Source organism: Schistocerca nitens, chromosome 11, assembly GCF_023898315.1.
Source record: "Schistocerca nitens isolate TAMUIC-IGC-003100 chromosome 11, iqSchNite1.1, whole genome shotgun sequence".
Lineage (NCBI taxonomy): Eukaryota > Metazoa > Arthropoda > Insecta > Orthoptera > Acrididae > Schistocerca > Schistocerca nitens.
The window spans coordinates 27,188,818-27,211,345 of NC_064624.1; the positions used below are offsets into that span (position 1 = coordinate 27,188,818).

Genomic DNA, 22,528 nt, shown 5'->3' on the forward strand with positions numbered 1-22,528 from the left:
GATCTTTCATTTCAGCCTTCTCCCTATGCTATTGTTTTCAATCACATTTTCTAGCTTCATTATCTACATATGCATATAATGGTAGTGTAATGAAGTAAAATAACACAGCTACTACCAGAAACAATGACTTCAATGTTGTTCATAAAGTCATACAATACAGTTTACACCAACTGTGTGGGGGAGCAGAAACTGGACTGTCAAGTGCCACATCACTCATACTACTTTTATGATCAGAATAATAAAATATCTAGAACAGTTACATCAAAACTTGTTGCACTGAATGCTTATTTATGATAAAATTATTAAACGCACACACCCTACGTTGGCACACTACTTAATACTATTCTAACTTCATGAATTCCTTTTGGTGGGACAAGCACGTTTCTAACAGAACAAAAAGAGAGAGTAGGCTACAGGCTACACCAGTCCTATTCTGTGGATCTGAACTATGGGTTTTACTTGCTGATCTCAAAAGAAGACTGGAAAGATTATTTATGGAATAGCACCAGCATATCAAGACTGAAACACCCATAATGTCAAAGGAAGTGCTGGAATGAGAACAAATGAAACAGTGATAGCATAGGAAGAAAATCATTAAACTGATATTGGGATCTGTTGAGGATGTTGGATAGTTAGCAGCCAAAGAATAATTTTTTATTGGAAATCATCGTACTGATAGAAACAAAGTAGACCACTTAACTTTCAGAAAGAGTATATCGACAAAATAATGAAGCAAAATGGTGTACGCAAAGAAGATGCCTTGAAGAGAGATGCTGGGCAAAAGATAGAAAGAATACAGCAACATCTTATTAATTGATCTTTGTATTAATTAACTGCCTACAATAATAATAATATACTAGTACAAATAATGATCATTATGATTTTATTATTATTACTATCTGAGGCATGATGGGCTACCTCTTTGAATTCCCATCCTGTACCTGGTGATGTCACTTCTTTGGCTTGGAGCTCGGGGCGCCATGGGGCACGATAAGAGCCATGCAGGGTACATCGACAGTATTTGCCATTCAGCCACAATTGACAGAATGGAGTGACTAATAGCCCTTCAAAAGTTCTGTCAAGTTAATAATTGCAGGCACAGGTGTTAATGAAAGACAGTACATTGGTGTGGTCTTGGCTATCTGTATTTGCTATTTGATCTTCTCTGTGGAAGTCACATTATGCAACAAGCTTTCTCATCTGAAAAACTGCCTGATTGGAGTTGTGTTGCATGACTTAATACCTTGTGGTATTGCCTTGGAAGGGGTTAGGGTAGTGTCTAGCAACTAGACAAGCTTGTTATTGTTATTCAATTCCCCATGTTCAGCAGTGGATTCGATGATTTGGTAATCCTGAATACTGTTTTAAGTGTGACCATGTTTAGCCCTAGACAGAGTTTTTGATGAGAATCATCTGATGAGTCCATTGATCTACCCAACTATCGTGGCCGTGCAGTTGTATTAAGTGAGAATGACAGTGGAATTTAGATGCTCCTTAGTCTGCTCCAGTTTTCTACTGTTGTGGCACACTTTGATTGTTTTGGACTTGGACTTAGGGCATGCTTATCATGCTGTGGCTGTTAACATTGCCTCTGTATATCAGCCTCAGGGAATTCACCACTGCCAGCTACCGATAGGCTGCCTTCACTCAAGTTACGTAAATCACTATTCGAAATTTGTACTAAAATTTTGTACATTTTGATTTTTGGGGGTTTGTTGGGTCGAGTGCCTTTCTTGTACATACTGTCGAGCACTGTTAGAATGGTCACATGCTGATCATCTCTATGTGAATCACACGTCACATTCAGATGTCATCCAGACTTGTGAAAACATAGCCTGTTGGTAAGTAACAGGCACATTTGACGCTCAGAGACTGGAAGAAGCAAAAGTGTGTAAAACCATAAAGTGTTACTGAGCTCTGAATGTTTTTCGTGTTCGTTCACTGGCCATTTGTGAGGTGGAGAGTGAAAGAAATTTATTCCGTCTCAGGGTGAGTTACTGCTTACCAGATTTAATTGTTCAAGTGTTTGTTATTTTAAAGTTGTCATGAAGTGAGCTTTTCTCACCTGTTATTTATTTACTGCTACAAGTAGGTTCTGACTACTAATTACTGGTTTTCCTTTTTAAAGGGTGTTCTTGAGCTGCTATGCATGCACATTCACATACTGAATCACTTAGGGATTTTCTACAGTATGCCTTCATAGAATTTTCACTGTGTCTGAAGCCAGTTATATCGATCTGTGCACACTCATTCTCTTGTTAATTACTTAACTGCTCACTGGTGCAAGATTTAAAGAGACTTGCTCTGTCTGTCTGCCTGAAGGTAGCTCTAGAAATCAGTGCACCGGTTTACTTTATTAAATTATCTAGATGCACTTGGAGGTGTATTTTAAGAATTTCCTTTTTCTAGGGGTCCCGAGGCAGCTATAAATTGCTCTGTCTTCCAGTATAGCTATTCAGTTTTAACCTTTGAGATGAGTTATGCTTCTACGTTGTCTTAAAGAGCCATCTGTTTCCAGATAATTATTTGTTCATTTGTTGAAGCATTTTCTCATTTTCGGTTTGTGAAGATGGAAATTTTGAATCTAAAATCTAAGAACTGGTGTCAGACACAGATTTAGTCGTTAACTATTGCCTTATTTAAATTGTCACTAAACTAAGGTGTGTAATGTCTTAAATTTGAAAGTTCGGAGTGGTGTTTGTAATCCTGCTAATGTATCTGACTTTAGTTATTTTTCTTAAACATAAACATTTTAATAAACAATGAGGACTCATGCGAGCCCCAATCCATCCAGTCCTTCCACTTAATTTCCCCTTTTCCTGCTGGATGTTTGGTTGGTAACAGAGTATGGTTATTTTCCTGGAAGTAAAGGGGGAAGGTGTCATACTGTCATTCACCACGAGGTGTGTGTTTGCAAGTATTCACTGCGGAACATGGGGTCCCACAACTGTCCCAGTTTGTCCTCATTGAAAAATCAACAGTTTATCTACGAATTAAAAGTTTGTCAGCTTCCATGTAACGGCGGTGTGCCCAACTTGTGGACGATCCCTTGGTCATTAGTACCAACTGCACCATGGAGGTATATGTTGCACTAGCTGCCTGAGCTCTGGCCATGACAATCTTGTCAGAATGTAATGTGTTTCGAAAGTAGTCAGCCCCATCATAAGCAAATACATATAATTCAGGCACAATTGATCCACTGGAATAATCACTTGTGCGGTATTGCACAATGTAATCTCGATTCTGAGCAGATTACATTAGCTCTGCAGTTACACGGACAGCTGCCTTTATTTAGACAAATTAGGAGCAATAGGTGGTGAACAAGATTCTCCCACCGACATATAACTGCTGGAAGTAGTAGGAATGCTACGGACACCTTTAAAGACCTCAGGAGAATTCATTTGGGAAATTACCATACCAAATAATGTTACTGCTGCAAGCTATAATGGAACTTACGATGTAGAATTTAAAGACAGGTAAAATCCATCATATGGATCATGGTCAAATTTATGTTTCATGCTGACACTTTGGCCATCACTGACAATGTTGTTGTTCAGACGCTGTACCCCCTGTGTTAAGCCATGTTTTCAATCGAATTTTACATGAAAGTGCAACATCAAGGGAGTTGTAAAAATCAATTATTGGCCTGAAATTGTCACCTCATGAAGAGGCTACTCAGGCATAAACATTTTTGGCTATTGCAGTTTCCTCATGAACCTTTTCCTAGGTTCATAGATGAATGCATATGACCATTCCATACCTGGAATTGCAAGTCACAGAGATACAAATACTCAATAATATATTACAGAAAATGCGACCACAGGACTGTTCATGGATTACCTTTGCTAATAAATGCACATATTTTACTGAATTAGAGACTTTGGTGTCCGCTATTGAAGTCCGAGTTTTGCAGACCAGCAGTGATGGGGGTTTAAGTGCCATTATCAGGATGGGGATTGAGATTCCAAGTAATTTGAAAGGGGACCACCCATAAGGAAAAAGTGTAGGATGTGTTTCCAGTGTAACAAAGAGGGGCATTTTGTATGGCGATGTCTGGTTACATGGAAGGAGAATCAAACAGCCGACATCACACAGAATGGAAGAGGCACGGTAGTGTTCTACTGCCTAAGGGCTGGATCTGTGCCAAGTCGGAGGTACGGGAACCCCTGCCTTATTTTTGGGTACAACTTAACCAGGAACAAATGTGCACCCTCCTCAACTCTGGTAGTTCAGTTTCTCGTTTAGATTATCTGTGGCATTTGAAGTTCCGCCATACCTGTGAATTGCCTTGTTTGCATCCGTCCTCCCAATGTTGAGCTCTCACTGGGCACATGTTGCCTCTGGTTGGCTAAACTGAGTATTGGAAAATTTTCTTGGTCTGTGAAGTGGATAGTAACTAAAAATCTTTCAGTGAACTTAATTTCGCAGTGTGTTTTTGTAAGTGGTAGTGGGTTTGTGCTAGTTTGTCAAGGCAGGGTTGTTTATTTTAAATTTAACCCAGCTGAAACATTCACATTGTGCTCCTGTCACGTTGCCACAGGAATTCATAGTGTGTTACCGCAATGTTTGCCATTTCAGCTCAGTCACCTTCATCCAGTAGAGGTGATGCTGGTACAGGAAGTTTTTGATCGGTTACCACAGATCTTAACTAACAGATTGGACATCACCGATAAAATCCAGTACAAGATTAGCCTTACAAATGACATTCCAGAGAGGTTTTCTCCATCAAGGATGATATGTATATGTACTTTGATTAATAATGTGTTGTTCAATGCGGTCATCATGCCCTCAACTTCAGCCTATGCTTCTACCATATTCTCAGTATCTATGGGTAGCAGTGGGGTGTTTCATCCTGTTGTGGGTTATTGTGCAGTTAATGAGAACATAGTTTTGGAATCTGTGCCACTTCCCAATCTGCATAATTCTTTTACTTGGTTCAGTCAGGCTCAGTATTTTGCTGTCCTGGATCTCAATCTCGCATATTATCAGATCATGTTAACAGAGGATTCCAAGTATATTACTGCCTGCTGTACAGATTGGAACCTCCACAATTTTAACAGGGTGCCCTTTGGTTTTCCAATGGGAGCTACCATTACGTCTTGCCTTCTAGATTGTGTTTTTGGTGATTTCACATTCAAGTGTGTCTCTAATTACCTAGATGGCATGATTGTTTACAGTTCTAGTCTGTCTGAAAACCTGCAACATCTTGAGGCAGTTCTGGTTTACCAGAGGGAGGTGGGACTTACTGTAAAACCATCTAAAATGACACTGGCACATAGGTTTCATCCTTGGGACATCTTAGATTCACTGATTGGATTGAAATTGACCAGGAGCATACTAGTGATTTGCGAAAATTTCCAGCTCCTAGAAATAAGAAAGCTGTGGCACGGTTCATAGGCATGACAAATTTTTTTCGAAAGTCTGTGCCGAATTTTATTAAATTAGTGGGGTGCCTTAACGATTTAAGAAATTTCATATGGGATGAAAGTCATCCAGAATCTTCTGAAGCCATTAAGGTGGTACTTAGTAACCCACTAGTATTAGCCATACCCAATTTTGAGCTCGTGTTCTTCTTGCAGATGGACATCTAATTCTTCTGGAATAGAAAGTGGTAGCTGTCCTCCTGCAGGAACAGAATGGCAGGGGAGGCGTTGCGTGTTGATGTCCAATAGCAATGCACCTTGGGAACTTTCACCTGCAGAGATGAAATATTCTATGTATGAATGGGAAGACTTGGCGGTTCTCCTTGCCCTTAAGAAATTCAGATTTTATTTTGAACACAAGGAATTTTGTTTAGAGACTGACAATCAAGCTCTTAGTTGGGTTTTGGCTCATTATTTCCATACTACCCTCTTAGGCATTTATAAAACTGTTGTCAAGATCAGACGACACATCACCTGGTCCTCCCTGTATAAGCAAGCCTGGAGGTTGGTGGGGTCAAGATCACTCAACATGTCACCTGGTCCTCCCCGAATAAGGCTGTCCAGAGGTTGGTGGAGGAGTGTGAGAGCCGTAAGGGAGCTGAGCCCAACTTGAATTCCCTCAAGTGGCTTTTAGAGTCTACCCAATAGGAATGCCTGATGGATTAACTTTGTATGGATTATATAGGTCCACTTCATCAAGTGTGTGTGTGTATTAGGCACCTACTAGTTATCATGGATGACTTTTCTCGTTTTTTTGACAAATTCCGAGCAGAGAAATGACATTCCTGGCAGCTGGCCAGCATTTGTTATGAATTTTTTCTGTTTCCAGGCCACCGAGGATGCTTGATAGCTTCTGTTTCCCAGCTATTTGTGAGGTTCTGCTTTGACAATGGAATTAAAGATGTGACCACAATTCCTTTTACCAGCATACTTTGCTGACCAGGTGAACTGCAAGTTGAAGGCTGTGCTTATCTTTCACAACAAGGCTCAGACAATGTGGCTCAATTTTATCTCTAACACTGCACAACCCAAGTCCCTGGAGGCTGCTCCAGCATCCCTTATGTTAGCGCATCCAGTCAATTTTCCTCTTGTCAACCTGTAGTGAATCAATGATTTGCTTCAAGAACAAGTCACCCTAGCAGTAACACAGCACAACTGGAGCCAGGCTAGACCTAATACCAAAATTGCCTGTCACAGGTTATCCATCTGTTACAGTCAGGGGCTAAACGGTTCATTGGAAAGGCTGGGGACACAGTGTTAGTCCGAAACCCTAATATTGCTGAAAAGGGGTACTTAGGGTTCGATAGCAAGATAGCTCCTCAGTTGTTGGGACCCTGTTAGATTGTCAGGGTGGTGAGCTCAGCAAACCTCCTGGTTCTGAATTTATAGATGAGTAAAGCCTCACACATGCACATTATTCGTATCAAGGAGAGGCATACGTAAAGGGCTCCTTAATGGTGGGGAAGGGGGATTTTGGTTTGATGGAGGAGGCTGAACCACGGTGGGCTCCCTCTTCGAATTCAAGCCCCATGTGCCTGGCAGATGTCATTTCTCACAGCTCAGAGCTCGTGGCACCAGTGGGCATTGTGGAGCAACAATGGGTGTAGAGGAACAGCAGTGGATCTCACGGGCAGTTGGTGTCTTGAAGCTGGACTGGAGGGTGAACCTTGCAGGGCTCGTGGGCAGCTGTACTGTTTAGCCGAACTTTATGTGCCAGTATCATTATACCATCACAATCATTACAATAAAACAATCTTTTTTCAATAATGGTAACTGCCATAGGCTGATCAGCCCAAGATTATCATCACTCATCTAAAAGCTGGTATGCACACCTCTGGCACAGACAACAGTAGGGAGACATAGTGGCACGGAAGCAATGAGGCCTTCATAGATCACTGGAGGAAGTTGGAACCATATTTATACAATCAGGCCACCTCATTCCCATAAATTCTGGAAGGGGAGATGATCTCTGACATTATGTTAAATCACATCACAGATCTATTCGACCAGGTTCAGGGCTGGCGAGTTGGGTGGCCAACACATCAATTGGAACTCACCACTGTGTTCCTGAAACCACTCTATCATACTCATGGCCTTGTGAAATGGTGCATTGTTTTCATGAAAAATGCCACACTCAATGCAAATACTTTCAGAAAAGACTTCCTGACACTTAAATGTATACTCAATGGGAAACATGATCGTCACGAAGGAGTGGACCTAACATGAACCATGGACCGTGGCACTTGTAAGGAGGCTTGCGTGCCTCAGCGATAAAGGTAGTTGTTCCGTACGTGCAACCCCAATGGAGGGGTATCTGTTGTGGGGCCAGACAAACATGTGGTCCCTTAAGAGGGGCAGCAGTCTTTTCAGTAGTTGCAGGGGCGACAGTCAGGATGAATGACTGATCTGGTCTTGTAACATTAACCAAAACAGCCTTGCTGTGCTGGTACTGTAAACGGATGAAAGCAAGGGAAACTATAGTTGTAATTTTTCACGAGGGGATGCAACTTTACTGTTCATTAAATGATGATGGTGTCCTCTTGGGTAAAATATTCCGGAAGTCAAATAGTCCCCCATTCAGATCTCCAGGATGACATCGTTATCAGGAGACAGAAAACTTATGTTCTACAAATTGGAACATGGAATGTCAGACCCTTTAATCAGGCAGGTAGGTTAGAAAATTTAAAAAGGGAAATGGATAGCATAAAGATAAATATGGTGGGAATTGGTTAAGTTTGATGGCATGAGGAATAAGACTTCTGGTCAGATGAATACAGGATTATAAATACAAAATCATATAGGGGTAATGGAGGACTAGGTTTAAAAATGAATAAAAAACAGGATTGCGGGTAAGCTACTTTGAACAGCACAGTGAATGCAGTATTGTAGCCAAGATAGACACAAAGCCCACTTTTACCACAGTAGTACAAGTTCATATGCCAACTAGGGCCCCAGATGATGAAGAGATTAAAGAAATGTATGATGAGATGAAACAAATTATTCACATAACGAAGGGAGACGAAAATTTAATAGACATAGGGGATTGGAATTCAATAGTAGGAAAAGGAAGAGAAGGAAAAGGAGGAGGTGAACTTGAAATGTGGGTAAGGAATGAAAGAGGAATCCGTCTGGTAGAAGTTTGCACAGAGCACAACTTCATCAGACACTATGTGCTCAAAAGCATCGGGCCACCCCCAAAAATTTACTTTTTCGTATTTGGTGCATTGTGCTGCCACCTACTCCATATCAGAGACCTCAGTAGTCATTATACATCGTGAGACAGCAAAATGGGGCACTCCGCGGAGCTCATTGACTTTGAATGTGGTCAGGTGATAGGGTTTCATTGGTTTCACATGTCTGTATGCGAGCTTTCCACACTCCTGAACATTCCTACGTCCACTGTTTCTGATGAGATAGTGAAGTGGAAGCATTAAGGGACACATGCAGGACAAAAGCATACAGGCCAATCTTGTCTGCTGACTGAAAGATACGGCCGACATTTGGAGAAGGTTGTAATGTGTAATAGGCAGATATCTATCCAGACCTGAAAGAACTGGCAGAGGATCAAGTAGCCGAGGCTAGTAGAAATCCTTGGGTAACAGAGGAGATACTGAATTTAATAGATGAATGGTGAAAATATAAAAATGCAGTAAATGAAGTAGGCTGAAAGGAATAAAAAGTCTCAAAAATGAGATTGACAGGAAGTGAAAAATGGCTCAGCAGGGATGGTAACAGGGCAAATTTAAGGATGTAGAGGCATATATGACTAGGGGTAAGTCAGACACTGCCTACTGGAATACTGAAGAGACCTATAGAGGGTCTATACAAGGGCGATGCACTTGCAGGCAATATTTTGAAAATGGAAGAGAACGTAGATGAGGATGAAATGGGAGATACGATACTGCGTGAAGAATTTGACAGTGCTGAAAGACATAAGTTGAAACAAGGCCCTGGGAGGAGACAACATCCATTAAAACTACTGATAGCCTTGGGACAGCCAGCCTTGAAAAAACTCTGCCATCTGGTCAGAAAAATGTATGAGACAGGCAAAATACCCCCAGACTTCAAGAAGAATATAATAATTGCAATCCCAAAGAAAGCAAATGTTGACAGGCATGAAAATTACCGATCTATCAGTTTAATAAGTCATGGCTGTAGAATACTAACATGAATTCTTTACAGTCGAATGGAAAAACTGGTAGGTGCTGACCTCAGGGAAGATTAGTTTCGATTCCGTAGAAACGTTGGAACACGAGGCAATACCGACCCTATGATGTATCTTAGATGATAGATGAAGGAAAGGCAAACCTACATTTCTAGTATTTGTAAACTTAAAGAAGCTTTCGACAATGTTGACTGGCATACTCTCTTTCAATTCTGAAGGTGGCAGTCGTAAAATGCAGAGTGTGAAAGGCTATTTACAATTTGTACAGAAACCAGATGGCAGTTATAAAAGGGGAAGAGTGAAAGGGAAGCAGTGGTTGGGAAGGGAGTGAGACAGGGTTTTAGCCTATCCCTGGTGTCGCTCAGTCTGCATATTGAGCAAGCAATAAAGGGAACAAATGAAAAATTTTGAGTAGGAATTAAAATCCAGGGAGGAGAAATAAAAACTTTGAGGTTAGCCAATGACATTGTAATTCTGTCAGAGACAGTAAAGGGCCTGGAAGATCAGTTGAACAGAATGGACAGCGCATTCAAAGAGGGATATAAGACGAACATCAACAAAAGCAAAACAAGGATAATGGAATGTAGTCTAATTAAATTGGGTGGTGATGACAGAAGTACATTATGAAATAAGACAATTAAGGTAGTAGATAAGTTTTGCTATTTGGGGAGCAAAATAACTGGCGAAGGTTGAAGTAGAGAGAATATAAAATGTAGTCTGGCAATGCCAAGGACAGCATTTCTGAAGAAGAGAAATTTGTTCACATTGAGTATACATTTAATTGTCAGGAAGTCTTTTCTGAAAGTATTTGCATTGAGTCTATCCACGTATGGAAGTGAAACATGGATGACAAATAGTTTAGATGAGAAGAGAACAGAAGCTTTCGAAATGTGGTGCTACAGAAGAATGCTGAAGATTAGATGGGTAGATTATGTGACTAATGAGGACACACTGAATAGAATTGGGGAGAAGAGGAATTTGTGGCACAACTTAACTATAAGGTGGCGTACAAAATGTGTTACCAATTGTTTCTTTTACAGTTTACGCCGCACATTAGATACTCCACTGGTATCTCTACAGCAGTACCATGAGTTACGAAATGACATGAAATTCACGATACCGCCACTAGGAGACTAGTAACCAGCAATGGCTGACAATGGAAGACTGACGACACAGCAACGATTGGCAATTGTGTTACTTTTTCATGAAACAAAAAGCCTTGTTGTGACTCAGAGGCATTTTTGACAACAGTTTAACACACGATGGGTCCCTTGCAAGAAGACCATTCACGAGTTGTACGACAAATTTGTACAGGAAGGAACAGTATTGGATCCGAAGTGACCTCGGCCTAAGCCTGTTTGTTCGCCGGAGAATATTTAAGCAGTACAAGTTGCTGTACAGAGAAGTCCCGGGAAATTGTGTAGAAAGGCAGCAGTGCAACTGGGAATATCCAGTCGCTCCATTCAATGCATTCTTAAAAGTGGCCTCCACATGTACCCATACAAGATGACCTGTGCACAGAAGCTCACTGAAGAACACAAGCAGCAGAGACTACTGTTTGCTCAGTGGGTGGAGGATAGGGAAGAAACTCTCAACAACGTTCGGTTTTCAGATGAGGCGCATTTTCATTTAGATGGTGTAGTTAACAAACAAAATGTACACTTTTGGGCCACTGAAAACCCACAAGTGCTTCATGAAGGACATTATGCTCTGAGGATTACAGCGTGGGCAGCACTTTCCAGTCACGGACTTACTGGACCCTTTTTCTTTGAAGAAACTGAACAGCGAACGTTATTTGAGCATGCTTCGCAATAGATTCATTCCACAGCTTCTTGCTACTGCCTTGCCCCTCAACACACACTGATTCATGCAAGATGGAGCAAGGCCACATACGGCAAACACTGTGTTGGAGTTTTTACACGAGCATTTCGACATGCGGATCATTTCACTCAGGTTTCCAGGTCGCTTCAATGACGGACAAAATTGGCCCCCAATAGTCCAGACCTCAATCCATGTGACTCTTTTCTTTGGGGGTACCTAAAGCAAAAACATTTCCTGAAATGTCCACGTGATTTAATGGAGCTCAGAAGACTTATTCTTTAAGCTTTCAGTGAAATTAGGGAAGAAATGTGCTGTAGGGTAGTCACTAACTTCAGTATTCCTTTGAAGTTAGGAAACGAAATGGTGGGCATATTGAGCATGTACTGAGTTAGAACAAATCTCCATGGACGACTCTTCATTATAGTGCATGTTCCTTTCAGATTGTATTGACAATAAAGTTTATATTCAAAAACAATATGGTAACACATTTTGTGCGCCACCCTATAGAAGAAGGGACTGGTTGGTAGGACAGGTTCTGAGCCATCAAGGGATCACCGATTTAGTATTGGAGGGAAGGGTGGAGGGTGAAAATCAGAGGGAGACCAAGACATGAATACACTAAACAGATTCAGGAAGATGTGGGTTGCAGTAGTTACTCGGGGATGAAGAAGCTTGCACAGGATAGAGTAGCATGGAGAGCTGCATCAATCCAGTCTTGCCACTGAAGAGCACAACAACAACAGAAGGGGTGGATGTGCTTTGCAACCAGTTTACAATACTTCTTTTGTGACACAGTGCCTGACACGAGCTCCACTGGACCCATGGGTGCCCACATGGTTGTTTCCCAGAGTATAATGGAGGCCCCAACAGTACAGGAGTCAAGAGGCTGTTCCCCTTGTGGGTGACGGAAATGAACCCTCCCAAAGGCACGATGAAGGTATCAGGATTCATCAGACCACGCAGTGCTCGGCCACTGTGCCAACATCCAGCGCCAATAGTTACATACCTATTTCAGTTGTTGTCGATGTCATGGCATGGGTCATCAGCGGCACAGACTCATCATTAGGAGTGTTTGGAGCATTGTGCATTCAGACACAATTTTACTCTGCCCAGCATTAATGTCTGATGTTAGTTACACCACAGTTTGTTGCCTGTCTTGTTTTACCAGTCTGCCCAGCCTATGATGTCTACAGTCTGTGATGAGGAGTACTTGCCCAACCCTATAATGTCTGGCCATGGTCTCACCTTTGTTTTGCCATGTGTTGAAGACAACTGCCACAGTACTACTTCAACACCCGGCACGCTGTGCAGCTTCCAAAATGCTCATACCAAGCCTTCAGGCCATCAAAATCTGCTCTTGGTCAAACTCAGATTGTGCGCATTTCCTATTTTACAACAAGACAAGATGCTCACTGATACTCCATGCAACGTGTGTGTGTCTGACGAGAAGACAAGGTGAGATGCTATTGCCTGGATGAGTTTATGCTGATAGTAGATCAGTGATCATAATGTTTTGGCAGCTGTGTATATGGATTTAGTATTATGACTTCCAAGTGGATGCTGGGCAATGCCAAGGGAACCATTCTGCAACATTTGAGGCAATTGTAAAATGCATCAATTTATTACAAGGGTGTGCCAGAAAATAATGCCTCCCAAATTTTGATTCTGTTCTTAATATCAGTTGTCATGCATATGGCACTGTTGATGTTACCACTTTGCTGACACAGTATGCAGCACCCTCCTGATGAACAGTTCTGAACTGCAGGGTGTAACGTGTGTATATATATATAACAGAGGGAAACATTCCACGTGGAAAAAATATATCTAAAAAGAAAGATGATGAGACTTACCAAACAAAAGCGCTGGCAGGTCGATAGACACACAAACAAACACAAATATACACACAAAATTCAAGCTTTCGCAACAAACTGTTGCCTCATCAGGAAAGAGGGAAGGAGAGGGAAAGACGAAAGGATGTGGGTTTTAAGGGAGAGGGTAAGGAGTCATTCCAATCCCGGGAGCGGAAAGACTTACCTTAGGGGGAAAAAGGACAGGTATACACTCGCACACACACACATATCCATCCACACATACAGACACAAGCAGACATATTTAAAGACCTGTCTGCTTGTGTCTGTATGTGTGGATGGATATGTGTGTGTGTGCGAGTGTATACCTGTCCTTTTTTCCCCCTAAGGTAAGTCTTTCCGCTCCCGGGATTGGAATGACTCCTTACCCTCTCCCTTAAAACCCACATCCTTTCGTCCTTCCCTCTTTCCTGATGAGGCAACAGTTTGTTGCGAAAGCTTGAATTTTGTGTGTATATTTGTGTTTGTTTGTGTGTCTATCGACCTGCCAGCGCTTTTGTTTGGTAAGTCTCATCATCTTTCTTTTTATATATATATATATATATATATATATATATTATTATTTAACTGTGTCAGCACGTGAGAAAACCCTCAGACAACAGAGCATCAATTCAAATAGTTCATCCACATGTGGAGCACCGTCTCCTTCAGCATGACAATGCCAGACCATACACAACTTTTTTTTTTTTGCACCTGCAACAGTCTGACGCCTTTAATTCATTATTATTGATCATCCTCCATACTGACCCGGTTTGAGCCAATGAATTTTCAACTGTTTGCAAAACTTAAATAACACCTTCAGGGACTTAACTTTGATAGTGATGAATTAGTGTGAGCGTAGGTGAGGCTGTGGGTCTGCCAACGAAGTCAAGCATTCTACAGTGACGACACCAACAACCTGGTGTCTCACTGGGAGAAAGCTGTTAAGTGCCATGGTGACTATGTTTGAAATAAATATACAAGCACGAAGAATAAATATGTTAAATATTAAGTTTGTTTTAATTAAAATGCTTCAATAATTTCCGAATAGAAATTTTGTGCCATTACTTTCCAGCATGTGCTCATGCCCAAAATATACACCAATTAAAAATTAACATTTAATTAATTTGGCAAAGAAGGTAGCTTTCAACTGATACAATGTTAAGGTCATAGGGAAGTTCAGTTCATCAACTAACACAGCACACAGACTATGAGAAGACTTCTTGTAGGTAAAAAGTTGCGTTATGGGCACCATTTGGATGTTTTGGTTAACATTAGGCTGTGCTACTGATCAATTTGTTACCATATCCTTTACTTAGCTTTCACATTTCTAGACTTTGTCAGCTCACAGCCACACTGCCACTTTTGAACATAGGCTAAGCCTTGAGATGCACTATGAATCATACTCCCACTACAACTAATGTTACAAGGGGGGAGTGGGTCTAGAACCACATTTTAACCTTGTAGCCTTTGAATAGTTCTCCAGTTTAGGTCCAAGGTCAATGACTCTTCAAATTGCTTTTCATTTACATGACGTGTGTTGTGCATACATATCATTCTGTATGCAAAACCATTATTACGTCAGCGGTGAAAGACAAAGACTGAACTATGTTGGGTCTAACCACTCTTTTACTGTATTTAATAAAATTTAGTATATTTATTTTCCTATCATTTCCTCACAGTGATTGTTTAGGATTACTGTTGTGATAATGCTTGTCAAATGAATTGCAAACTGTTCACATAGTTTGTATAATCTATAATGAAGTACTCACATATATTCAAATGCAAATGCTGCATTAATGCTATCCCAGTACTTCTGCAGTTGCACTCAAGATGGATGTTGAAACAGATTTTTTCAGCACAGATAGTTCACAAGTAGTTTGCGTGATTGTGTCAGTGCGCTCAATTCTCATTTGCAGGATAAAAATACTAGTGGCACCAAGTGAATTTGTTTGCTGCTGATAGGTGAATACCCTACAACCAGCTGCACTACATCAGATTTCAAGTGACATGTATATGTAAGATTATTTACACCAGTAACTGTAACATTGTGACAGTTTCACAAACAATATGCATAACAATGTGCAGCAAATGCAGAAAGTGGTTATGAACAAACCTGTCAATATTTGATGTGTAGCCCCATGGCTTCATCAAAACTTTGCTGCCAACATACAAATTCATTCTGCTGTGTAACAATTTATGCTTCCATGTGATATTTGTCTGAAATTTAACTTTACTGCTGACAGTTCTACTTACATATGGTTCACATATTCAAAGTAAACAAAACGTACTTCTCAGATCAGTGACCATCCGAATGTCACTTCAAAATTTTGTCATTCAAAAGAAGTGTATCAGAGCAGAATATACCCACTTTATGGCAACCAGTTTATCAGTATAATTGGGTTGTGCATTAAAAAAGTTTTCCATGTTTACTAAACATTAAATTGAAACTCTTGCTCAATTCTATGTGAGGTTTAATACAAGGCTTATTTCAATGCACTGTGCAAAATGTCATATTTAAGACAGTAAGTTCATCAGTTTAGTAAACCGAATTATTCATGTTTCCAGCTGTATGACATCAATTGTATGTATTCACGCATCACACTGCACACAGAAATTAATGAAACCCTGTTAAGAAATACAAGTAAGCCACTTACTATGAAGTGTAACTCAGTTTGTACTTCATGAGTTTCCTCTTTTTTTATCCACTTAGTTGGCTCCTGGTCCATCGCTTCAGTTCTACAGTCTGAAAAGAAAAAGCAATCAGATAAGAAAAGTTTTTGGCCCACTCAGTTTCTGTTTTTACCATGAGGTATAGCTCAAAGGCAGTATTTTCACTCATATATTGCGTGCAGTAAACGGGTGATTACACAGGAAACAGATTCAAAGTGGCTGAGGAAAAGTGTGTTCATTGATATAAACTCATTCACATTTTGCAGGTCATGAAGAGTGAGAACAATCATAAAATAACATGCAATGGAAACTGAGCATTTAAAGTTGCTACTGCTTCTTTGTAACACTGGCTCATGGATACCATCCTGTTGTGACAATTATGGAAGATGTGTAATTTTGTGTGCATGCATTAACTTCAGCATTACAAACAATCACAGCAGTCAATTGATTGCAGCGATATTACTTAATAACATCGAATATTTCATTCTATACTTGGTTCATTGTGTTAATTTCAGTGTGATAGAGACATGAAGAAAATCCGGACATACGGATTGTTTATCAGTGAATATGCATTTTCAACATAGGCATTACCTTGAAACTTACTTCATCTGTATTCATTCACGGATGTATGCTCAATTTACAGGAAGCGTCATCATTTTAGAATCTTTACCTGCTATTAAAGGAAACCAATACCTGCACTGTAGACTGCACATTGCAATGTGGAAGTTCTCATTCTTGATTACCATCAAGATTAAACATTGGTTAGCATTTTCTAACAAAACTGATTTACTGAAACGACTTCATACTAACTGTAAATATGATGAATGATCTATTGAGTTCTGATGACATGTAATGCTTTATGTTAGACAGATTATAGTTAATCTGTACCTAGTATCTTGCCAGTTCGTAAATGATGTTACAGTACTCTTATACAGAACTCCATTAAAACCCACACACTACAACAAACTGGTATTTACATATGGTTACACGAATACTAGCGACACGAATAATCAAAGCACAGTGAAAACTAACAAAATGCAATAGAATTGCAGCATTTCCTTTCATGCGAACATACCCAAACCATGAAATGAAATGAAATGTGGGCACTTTGAAAAATGCTTACGTTAGCCCTACAATCTGGAGCCGCTATATGTCTACATCACATCACAGAAAATTATCATCACAATCATTAGTACTGCTAAGTAAGTCAAAATAACCGTACTAACATGGACAACCTTTGAATTTCACTGTCCGCCTTTTCTCGTTAGCCACGAAGTATATGAGGAGATTACTTCGTAGACAAACTGCTCCTGACAGCACGTCACACACACAGCCGTTTCTTTTACGAAGATAAACGTAGCGATTTTACCGGTCAGGCCAAAAACAAGCACAAACAACTCAGGTATTTAGTTGTTATGAACATAACCTGAAAAATTACAACATTCACACACCGTCACCAAGCACACTATAGGTGATGTGATCACAATTAAATACAGAATAAAATCTCATCCTTATGTACCCATTAAAAATTAAAACATAAAAAAAACAGCATCCTCAAACAGCAGGGTCATCACAAGATATTCGCTAACTATTACGCTCATCAAACTCAACTGTTACTGTGATCGAAATTAAGTACCATGTTAATTTACTTCCGAAACACATTTCTTCACTTATTCTTGTTTGCAGTTTATAAACGCTTATAAGTTACCTGGAGAATGTCACACACAAATTTCCACAACACCACGAAGTTGCTGCTGACTACACAGTACACGAATGGTGCCAGTATCGCAGAACCAGCAGATGCATTCAAAACCAGCGTTAATCTTGTCGCTCGTGTCGCAAACAGCAGAATTTTACGTCTTTTTCAGTGAGTGTTACGAGATATGTAATTAATAGTTTTTTCTGTATTTTCTATAGTATTTGCGTGCATTAGTGTGAAATAGACTTGATAAATTGAAGGTTTCAGTTTTCATTTGCGTCTGAATAGGAAAAGCGAAGGACAGCTTCGCGTGTACGCCGACGTTTGTTTACATTCTTAAATTGTTAAATGCGCGGAATCATCAATTAAGTAGTGCACAATATTCAGTATTTACGTTTATTAGTGTCATTTACACTCGATACATTGAAGATAGCAGTTTATATACATTTTATTAGGTCATTTTTCGCGTGTACGTGAACGTTTGTTTACATTATAAATACGAGGGTTAATCAGTTTAAGTTAGTGTTGGATGCTCAGTATTCACGCTTATTAGTGTCATTTAGGCTCGTTACATTGAAGGTAGCAGTTTTTATACGTTTTATTAGGAAAAGTGATATTGACGGTGAACTGTAACGCCTCTTGCACACGTTTGACTAGCGCAACCGCCGGCCGAAGTGGCCGTGCGGTTAAAGGCGCTGCAGTCTGGAACCGCAAGACCGCTACGGTCGCAGGTTCGAATCCTGCCTCGGGCATGGATGTTTGTGATGTCCTTAGGTTAGTTAGGTTTAACTAGTTCTAAGTTCTAGGGGACTAATGACCTCAGCAGTTGAGTCCCATAGTGCTCAGAGCCATTTGAACTAGCGCAACCTGCGAGCGTTAACAGTTAAGTAGACGTAAAATACGTGGTAAATTAGTGTTACACTAAAATGTCTGAGTAAATCAATGTTACAATAAAACTTCTGAGCCCTTCGTACATACGGTTTAGTTAGCAGAAAGCTAATACTCTCCTCGCCGTCTGCGTATTTTCCTTAGCTTGTTGTGGGCATTAGTGATCGTGTACTGTGAGCCTATGGGTTCCTATAAAGTAGAGGTCTTATTTGTGCTTTTCATTCTGAACTCTTATTGTTAGCTAAAGGTTTTGTTTTGTACCTGCATCTGTCAGTGTACAATACTCAGTGTTTACGTTTATTTGTGTCATTTCGACTCAATACATTGAATGTAGCCGTTTTTATAGTTTTATTAGGTCATTTTCGCTTGTATGTAAACGTTTGTTTACACTGTAAATGCGAGGGATAACAAGTAGGTGTAGTTTACCGCTGGTTACAGTTTAACATTTATAAATAACATTCACTAGATAGCCCCTAGCAGTATACTGTAGGTCACTGTTTTTTCCTGTAGTATCCACTTGATAGCCCCTAGCAGCAAAATAAGCACCAGATCTAGCTTCTACCATAAATTTTTATTGTTTTTCATTGTTGAGTGTCCTTTCTGCCACCTAGAGTGTAGTTGTTAACCTTGTGTGGCAGTAGGTTTCCTTAAGTTTCTTATACTAAATCACATATTAGCTAGATGGATAGGGATTGTGTCTGTTGTGTGCGGATGCAGGAGCAGTTAGCCACAGTCCAAAATGCAGCTGGAAGCTTTGTTGGCGATAGTCAACTGGCTCCAGAGTGCCACCTTGAGGTGCGGTGGGGATGGGGTGCCTGGGGCAGCCTTTGCTGTACTAGATGTGCGGGGAGGGGGCGGGTGAGAGATGTCACAGCTCTCTGTCACTGAGCCGACCTACACTAGTAACAGAAAACTGTTTATTTGCTGCCATTAATCATCAATGAGGAAAGAAGTCAACAAAGCTAACTCAAAAACTTCATAAAAAGACTGAAAGCATTACATGGAAAAATATCCTAAATGTAAAACCAAAATGAACTCCCAACACTGAAAAGATAGTCAACAAAAATGTAATAAAGGAGAAATTTTTAAAAAGAAAATCTGAAACTAAATATAATGTGTCATTTCTTATTAATGTGCTCTATTTGTATGTATACAGTCAATTGAATAAAGTTGAAAAAAGGTTCAAGTCATGACTGTGATACAAATTTTAATTAATTTCTTCAGCTTCTATCATTATTAAAGATAAAGCTGAGACTCGTACACCTCAAGGAAACTTTAAAACCATCAGTTCATGAAATGAAAGAAAATGATCTGTTTTATGCCCAATTGTGCAATAAAATCTTCAAAGAAATGTAAATCCAAGTGTGTGAAATATCTTTATTGATTTATGAATATTTCAATACCATAAACAGAGGATCATTTATAATTTTTGTCTGTCTGATGCAGTGTATGCAGTACTTTCACTCCTGTGCACTTCACACATGTAAAAGAGACATCAAGGGACTCCAAACCTCCTGTTTGTGTATTAGTCAGTACAGTATAACATGAAGAATGACAGAGAGCTTGGATCATTCCCTGGCTGATTGCTGTGTCCTCAGGATAAGTCTTCAAATGCATGATTAAGTGGACTAAAATGATTTTTTTTTCTAGTCAAATTTGTCACCACCCTTTCTTCCTCGGACAGACTATCAATTACATCTTGTAGACACAAGACTACATGTTACACTTGTTGAGGTACATGACTTCAAGACTGTCATGGTCAGAATCTGTGGAGGAGGTACCACTTGTATCAATATCGAATAATTCATCGCCACTGTCATGCTTCATATCTTCATAATTCCTTCCTCAATAGAATGGAACAACAACAACATATTCAATAGAAGGGCTGAAGATAAAAACATTTGGATCAACAGAGGCGTCCGATCCCACCCGTCGGCTTTGATCCATGACGTAAGGATGTTGTGGTGTGTGACGTCATGACGGTGCGGAGTTTAGTTTATGAGTGTGTTGTGTTTGTAGCTGTCGTCTTGTTGCAGTTGGAGGTATCCTCAAGTGGCGTGTGTATTGTCCACATATTATGTGGTGTATTGGGTTCATTTGGTTATCACTGCTTGAAGTGTGCATGACTGTTATAGAAGAACAGAAATTGGTTTCAGTGAGTTAAGATTTAAGTTTGTGTTGTGTTTATGTTATTGTGGTGTCATTTGCTGTTTGTCGAGTGGTAAGTCGTTTAATTTAATTTGGGCTTCTTTTGTTTGGTATGGATATGTCTTCTAAGTTTAATTGGGTTAAGGTTGAGGGAGGGGGGGGCTGGTTTGTTTTGGATGTGTTTTTGTTTGTTTGTTTGGCGGAGTTGGGGGGATTGGGGTTGCTGACCTAGTATGTAGCGCTGGAACTTTTTTGTGGTAAGTAGCCATTTTTTTGGATCTATTGTTTGCATGTTATGATGATTGGGGGTCGACAGCAGCGTCCGATCCCACGCGTCGGCTTTGACCCGTGACATAAGGGTGTTGTCGTGTGTGACGTCATGACGGCGCGGAGTTTGGTTTGAGTGTGGCTGTCTCCAGTTCTGTTTTATCTTACTTTATTTACTTTTCTGATCTGTTCGTTCTATCTCGTGAGATTTTTTTTTTAAATTTAAAAACACTTGTTACTTATTTTAATTATCTGTTTCCTCCAATTTCTGTTTTAGTTTATTATATTCATCTTTCTGATCAGTTCGTTCTATCCCATGAGATTTTCTTTTTTAAAAGACAAAAAACACTAATCAGCTACTGAAGCAACTTTATCTTCTATGGGTTGCAGGGGTTACGACCCCTGGGGAGGTGGGTGGGTATTCATGCATGGCTGTCTTCACTTACACGTTGTAGCTACGCAAGGCGTCCATTTCCCACACTTGTCCCGTTAGTGTCATTAGGCTTCTTGTGGAAAGTGTGTGTGTTTGTTTTTGTTTCCGCCATATTTGTGACGTCAAGGGTCAAAGCAGACGGGCGGGATCGGACGCTTCCGTAATCCGAAACATTTTTATTCTAATCTTGATGAACAGTAAGATGAAGTAAAATTGAATGCAGTGAAATAATATCGTAGTAGACACAGTACTACTACCAACTTAGTAGCCAGAACTGTGAGAAACTGCTAAAAATAGGTTCAAAGCTCTATTGTGCACTTAAATACATGAACAGTACACAGCTGCCTGCGAAGTTGCACATTTATACTTGTCATTAGTGGTCAGGGGGCAGCAGGATGGCTTAGTTAACTCATCAACAGCGCTCAAGGAAAACCCACAAGCTGTGCTTAAACTCGTCAAAAGTACCTGGTGACCGGCAGAACATGAAGACAGTACTCAACAACAACAGTTAAAGGACTAAGGACAGATGAGGCAGTGGTTGGCCAAGAAATTTATTTGGAGGGTAGGCCCTGAAATTGTCATTTTGTATATAGCTCAGTTGGTCAGTTTCATACCACATCATGCCCAAAAACAAATGTGTCCATTCATAGTAGTGAATCATATTAAAAAAAACTGTGTTAATAAAAACCAAGTTAAGGAAAAACTGTAGTGTCCTACGTTTTCAAACCAAGCATCACAAGAAGTGAACCAAGTATGGCTTATCCCTGGACAATAAGAATAACAATAAAGATGATGATGATGATGATGTAGTATTCCACATTAATATTAAAGGAAATAATTTTCAACAGACAAAACATCATGCTGCGTTAACTGAAGCCTGTGTCATTCGAAGGAATTAATTAATTCATTGTACATGTGCTATGCCAATCAACAATATCAATTCATTTTGAAATGTGAATTGACTACCTAGTATCTGTTAATGAGCAACTTTGGTGGCAACCACTGAACAATGCAACTAGCTGATAGTAATAATTTGAATCTAAGCTTGCTTGCTAAAGAGACTTGATTTTGTAACCCCAAATACAGACTCACATAAGTGCCAAGAGTGGACATTATCAACAAATATTGACTGCAATATCAGACAGTTCTGTGTCGCCTCGCTTT

The 22,528-nt window shown here is 40.0% G+C and overlaps 1 protein-coding gene across 11 annotated transcripts in view; it reads right to left on the bottom strand.

The window, feature by feature from the left end:
* Positions 1–17,700, bottom strand: part of LOC126212926 (zinc finger protein 708-like) — a 126,914-nt gene extending 109,214 nt beyond the window's left edge. For all 11 annotated transcript variants that reach the window (XM_049940438.1, XM_049940442.1, XM_049940441.1 and 8 more), the window contains exons 1-2: positions 17,638–17,700; positions 15,914–16,002 (exon numbers count right to left, since the gene is read on the bottom strand). In XM_049940438.1, coding sequence (XP_049796395.1) covers positions 15,914–15,985 — 72 coding nt within the window. In that variant the 5' untranslated portion in view covers positions 15,986–16,002; positions 17,638–17,700. The remainder of the gene's footprint in view (positions 1–15,913; positions 16,003–17,637) is intronic.
* Between the last annotated feature and the right edge of the window lie 4,828 nt (positions 17,701–22,528).